The sequence below is a fragment of the Chelonia mydas genome, chromosome 1 (assembly GCF_015237465.2).
Source record: "Chelonia mydas isolate rCheMyd1 chromosome 1, rCheMyd1.pri.v2, whole genome shotgun sequence".
Classification (NCBI taxonomy): domain Eukaryota; kingdom Metazoa; phylum Chordata; order Testudines; family Cheloniidae; genus Chelonia; species Chelonia mydas.
In genome coordinates this window covers 63,095,303-63,101,421 of record NC_057849.1, presented here as the reverse complement: position 1 = coordinate 63,101,421, position 6,119 = coordinate 63,095,303, and the positions used below count along the sequence as shown (strand labels likewise).

The 6,119-nt window shown below is 51.9% G+C and overlaps 1 protein-coding gene across 1 annotated transcript; it reads left to right on the top strand.

Annotated features, from left to right (window-relative positions):
- Window positions 1-245: 245 nt before the first annotated feature.
- On the top strand, window positions 246-4,775 carry PCDH8 (protocadherin 8). Its single transcript, XM_037894902.2, has 3 exons — window positions 246-2,921; window positions 3,051-3,258; window positions 3,767-4,775. The coding sequence occupies exons 1-3, from the start codon at window positions 477-479 to the stop codon at window positions 4,138-4,140; spliced, it is 3,027 nt and encodes a 1,008-aa protein (XP_037750830.1). The 5' UTR covers window positions 246-476; the 3' UTR covers window positions 4,141-4,775.
- The last annotated feature ends 1,344 nt before the right edge of the window (window positions 4,776-6,119 follow it).

Here is a 6,119-nt window from a genome sequence, read left to right as displayed (position 1 = left end):
ACTCCACGCTCCCTGTGCCAACTCATTTGCAGCACGCCTTCAAAAAAAAAGAGTTAAAGAAAACAAAGAAGAGATTCCCTAATTTTCCTTTCTTGTTTTCCTCTCTAAGCCTTTTCCACATTAAAGGGATTTTCTGGGAGGCTTTCAGGAGAGCAGTGTGAAAAGAGCGCCTGCCATTGGCTGCTTGGCTCCGTAAAATTTGCATATCTGCGTCTATTAAAGAGCCTCAGGAGACGCAGTCCGCCTTAGAAGCTGGATAAACTGAGCCTGGCGCACCGGCATCGCTGGCACCTCTCGGGTTAGGGCAACTGTAAGCAATCGGCTCATTTGCCTTGCAGAGCAGAGCATGCATGATCTGCGCCTGGGAGCAGGAGAGTTACCCTCCCATCTCCTCTTGCTTTAGGGGCCCTAACAACTGGACAGCCGTTTCTCCACATCCTCAGCCCCTTTCAGGTTAGCAATTCTGTGCAGGTGACATGGGTCTTGCTAGGGACGGGCGCAGCCTCTCCTCTCCGCCGCGCCTCCTCTACCTCTGCTGGCTGCTCTCGGTCACCCTCGGCAAGACGGTGAGATACCGCACTTACGAGGAGGACGCGCCAGGCACGATCATCGGCACTTTGGCAGAAGAGATGCACGTGAAAGCGCCCGGAGAGATAAGTTTCCGCCTGATGGAGCAGTTCAGCAACAGCTCGCTGGTGCGGGTGCGGGAGGGCGACGGGCAGCTGAGCATCGGCGAGGCAGGGATCGACCGGGAGCGGCTGTGCGGCCAGTCCCTCCAGTGCGTCCTGGCTTTCGACGTGGTGAGCCTGTGGCAGGAGCAGTACCGGCTGGTGCACGTGGAGCTGGAGGTGCGGGACATCAACGACAACGCGCCGCGCTTCCCCCAGGCTCACATCCCGCTCGAGGTGTCCGAGAGCGCCGCGCCCGGCACCCGCCTGCCGCTGGAGATCGCCCTGGACCCGGACGTGGGCTCCAACTCCATCCAGAGCTTCCGGCTCTCGCGCAACAGCCACTTCGGCATCGAGGCGCAGACGCGGGCGGACGGCGGGAAAAGCGCCGAGCTGGTGCTGCTGCAGGAGCTGGACCGCGAGACCCAGGCCGCCTACACGCTGGAGCTGGTGGCCCAGGACGGCGGCAGCCCGGCCCGCTCGGGCACGGCCACGGTGAGCGTCCGGGTGCTGGACGCCAACGACAACAGCCCGGCCTTCCCGCAGGGCTCGGTCACGGTGGAGCTGGGCGAGGACGCGCCGCGGGGCTCCCTGCTGCTGGACCTGGAGGCGGCCGACGCCGACGAGGGGCCCAACGGCGAGATCGTCTACGGCTTCGGCAGCCAGGTGCCGGCCGAGGCGCGGCAGCTCTTCCGGCTGGACCCGCTCTCGGGCCGCCTGACGCTGGAGGGGCCGGTGGATTACGAGCGGCAGCGGACCTACGAGCTGGACGTGCAGGCGCAGGACCGGGGCGCCAGCCCCCTGGCGGCCACGTGCAAAGTCATCGTGCGCCTGGCCGACGTGAACGACAACGCGCCGGGCATCAGCGTCAGCCCCCTGAGCGGCGCCCCCGCCGGCGCCGGGGTGGCCTACGTCAGCGAGGCGGCGGCGCGCGACAGCTTCGTGGCGCTGGTCAGCACCTCGGACAGGGACTCGGGCCCCAACGGGCAGGTGCGCTGCGCCCTCTACGGGCACGAGCACTTCGCGCTGCAGCGCGCCTACGCCGACAGCTACGTGCTCGTCACCGCCGCGCCGCTGGACCGCGAGCGCGTGGCCGAGTACAACCTGACCCTGGTGGCCGAGGACCTGGGCTCGCCGCCCTTCAAGACCGTCCGGCAGTACACGGTGCGCGTGAGCGACGAGAACGACAACGCGCCGCTCTTCTCCAAGCCCGTCTACGAGGTGGCGGTGCTGGAGAACAACCCGCCGGGCGCCTACCTCGCCACCGTGGTGGCCCGCGACCCCGACCTGGGCCGCAACGGGAAGGTGCTTTACCGGCTGCTGGAGACACAGGTCCTGGGCGCCCCCATCTCCACCTACGTCTCTGTGGACCCGGCCACCGGGGCCATCTACGCCCTCAGGACATTCAACTATGAGATCCTCAAGCAGCTGGACCTGAGGATCCAGGCGAGCGATGGGGGCTCCCCTCAGCTGTCCAGCAGCGCCCTGATCAAGGTGAGGATGGTGGACCAGAATGACAACGCCCCGGTCATCACCCACCCTGTGCTCGCCAACGGCTCCGTGGAAATCGGGGTCTCCAGCCAGGCACCCCCAGATTCCCTGGTGGCTCAGATCAAAGCCAGAGACGCAGACGATGGGGTCAATGCGGAGCTCACCTTCTCCTTCGTAGAGGAGCTGCAGCAGCCAGAGCTCTTCGCCATCAACAAGAAGACAGGCGAGATCGTGCTCAGGGGGGACCTGTCCAAAGAGCTGGGACAGGTGTTCAAAGTCATCCTCACCGTGACTGACAATGGCAGGCCCCCCCTTGTCACCACAGCCACAATCAACTTCCTGGTGACTGCCACGACACCCTCCAGCAGCCAAGAGTTGGCCAAGCCAAGCTCCGGGGAGGGGAAGGCTTTGGAGTGGGACATTCCCCTGATTGTCATCATCATCCTAGCTGGGAGCTGCACCCTGCTGCTGGTGGCCATCATCACCATTGCAACCACCTGCAACAAGCGCAAGAAGGAGACCGAGATCAAGAACAACGGGCCCCTGACAGAGCAGATCGACATCTCCCACCTAGAGAAGGGGAGGCAGGAGGATAGCAGCCCCAGAGGGAATGTGTTTGAAGCGCGATCCTTTCCCAGCAAAGCTTCTTTCACCAGCCCAGCCCCTTCTCCACCTGCAGAAGAGGTCTCCTCTTCTGAGACCAGCACTGTGAATGCCTGTCTCTACGAGGGTCAGAAACGACTTAGGGCAACTAACGGGGAGGTAAGGTCGTACTGCACTCGTCTGGGGGACTGGAAGGAGGTATGGGCGGTTTGGAAGAGGGGAATCTTGATAAGGTTGTGATGTTGACATATGCTTATTTCTCCCACACTCCCTTCCAATCCTCTCCAGTCCTATGTCCCTGCTCCTAATTATAGCAAAGAATCCACCCCACCTGTGGCCATCTGGAAGGGTCATTCTTTCAACACCATATCGGCCCGAGAAGCAGAAAAGTTCAGTGGCAAAGATAGTGGCAAAGGCGACAGCGACTTCAACGACAGTGACTCTGACATCAGCGGGGATGCCCTGAAGAAGGATCTCATCACTCACATGCAGAATGGTAAGGGTTCGGTCCATTTCACAGCACAGACTGGCTGCAATGAAAATAAAAACTGGCCCAGGAATAAGAGGATCTATCTATCTATCTATCTAAAGTACATTGAGCTGACTGGACCAGTTTTATAGCAGTCACACCTTTTACATCTTTCCAAGGCAGCACTCACTGCAGGAGTAGCCCTGCCAGCATTTTCACAGCATGCAACTTAAGTATCTACGTGCATGTCGAGCACATAGTGCAAATTAGAAGCAGCCAGCCTATTATAAAATTCATTTTCAAAAAGCTCTTCCTGCTGACATACATTGTGAGTTAGGGCTTGCTAGCTAAATGGCATAATTATAGCTTGCAGAGTATGCTTTGCAGCAGTGTCCTGAAGTATTGTTCCTCCACCTCCCCCACCCCCATCGTTCTAAGCTTTTGATGATCTGGGCAATAACTCTCTGATGAGCTCAGAATTATGTGGCTGTTTCTCCAGCGATTACAGGTCTAAGGTTTTTGTTTGTATTTTTAGGATTATGGGCTTGTACTGCTGAATGCAAAATCCTGGGCCATTCGGACCGCTGCTGGAGCCCATCCTGTGGCCGATCCAATCCTCACTCGTCTCCTCATCCCTCAGCTCAGCTGTCCACCTTCTGCAAAAGCACCTCCTTGCCCAGGGACCCCCTTCGCAGGGACAACTACTACCAGGCCCAGCTGCCCAAGACAGTGGGACTGCAGAGTGTCTACGAGAAAGTGTTACACAGAGACTTTGACAGGACAATCACATTGCTGTCCCCTCCTCGCTCTGGGAGGCTTCCAGAACTTCAGGAGATTGGGGTGCCCCTATACCAAGCCCCTTCAACTAGATACCTAGCCCCCCAGACTGACACTAGTGAAAAGGTTTAATGCTGCACGCTCCCCATCCAAGCACACGCATACACATACACTACTAGGTCACTCTCAAGAGCCCTTAAGTTATTGGCCAGATTCAGTGTTGTACATATAAATATGCAAGACGTGCCTTAAAAATGAAGCTGTTGGGAAAGATTTCCAATCACATCGATACTGTTTGGTATTTGCAAACAAAAAACTGTATGTAGTTAATGTAATTTTTATGAAATGTGCAGTATTTAACTTTTCCCCTATCCTGTTCTTTTGCTTTTAGTTCACCTATGGCCTGCTATTTTTGTAGTGTTTTTAACCTGTATATTGTGTAATGTAATGTTTGTATATAAGGAAAATTTGTTATATTTTTATATAATAAAAGCTAAACAAATTGAAATTATTGCCAAAGGAATTGTCTGAAAGACACAAAATAATGATATCCTGAATTATTTAGAATCAAATAAGGGAAATTCCTCCTTCACAGCGTAATAATAACTTAAGCAACCCAGTGTATTGAGAAGTTTGCCTTGCCAACTGTGACCTGTATTTCTTGAGTCTGTGGTCAATTTCAAGTTAAATGTTATTTAATTCCATTTGGTTTCTGTAATCCATGTCACCAATAAACACACTAATAAAGGTTTTGTGATGTGTTTGAGGGGTCTGCTTGTGGATTTCATCCTTCAAAGATTACAGCCCTCAACAGGTAAACAAAATCCATTTGTATAAAGAATTGTACCTTAATGAGAATTACTGTTATACTTCCAGGGTTACCCTTTACTTGTGTTTAGTGGCACCTTACTCCACATTTAGCCCCATTGATTTCAATAGCACCACTGGTGGATGAAGATGCTACTCAACAAGATCAAGAACGGTAGAATCTGGTAGTAACTTAGTGTTCGTGGAATCTGTGCCATCTCAGTGGCCCACAGCGAGATCCTTAGCTGGGTGTAAATCAAGGTAGTTCCATTGAAACCAGTGAAGACATGCTGTTTTACACCAGCTGAAGATCTAGCCCTTAGTCTAGCCCTTAGTCTCCCTTAAAATGGTTTAGGATTTGATCCTGCAAACACTTATCCACAAAAGTAGTTTTACTCAAGTGTGTAACTCCACTGAAATCATTGGGTTTACTCATCTGAGTACAGTGCGTGTGTTTGTAGGCTTGGATCATTGTTACAGAACATTAATATGTACACACTAGATTAAGAAGGCAAGATGGCCCAATATACATGTGTGATAATCAAGAGAAAGAAACGTTTGAAAAAAATTATATTTCACTTTCAACGCTACTCCCATGATTTGCATTCTCAAACAAACAGACATTCTTGAATCTTAAATGGAATGACATTTAAGAGATACCAGGGGTGTAGAACAAGATTTTTTTTTTCCCTAGCCAGTTGTTCAAAAATGACCTAATAGCTTTTAATACCAGTGTTAACTTTTGCAAAGGACAGTTGCATACTCTGAGTTAAGTTATACATGTACACACGTTTTACATGAAACAGTAACATTTTGTGCTAGAACATTGGCAAAAGGCAATGCATGTTGGTTTTATCTGCAATTCTTCAGTGAGAAAAGTGTAATATTAATGGCTATATTCATACTGTCTCACACAGAAAACTTAATGACCTTTGAGTTAAAGATACTAGACTCTATGACCCATGAATGCAAATGAAAAGTCATATCTCATCAAAATTTAAGTCATCAATTTCCCTTCTCAACCTCACCCAGTTCCCTTCCAGTCCCACAGTGAACATCTCTCCATCGTCATCCTGAACAAACCATCTGTTATGTGCTGATCATATAAACATATGTGTGTGTTTTGAGAAGTAATATAGGTTTCATGAATTACGTTGTATGTAGGTTTAATGAATCACATTGCCTGTGATTTTGCATCATTGTGTGTAAGTCAGTGAGGTGCAGTAGCAGAAGGTCTGATCCACAGCTCACTGAAGTCAACTGGAATCTTTCCATTGACTGGTTCAGCACTAGATTGTAAATGG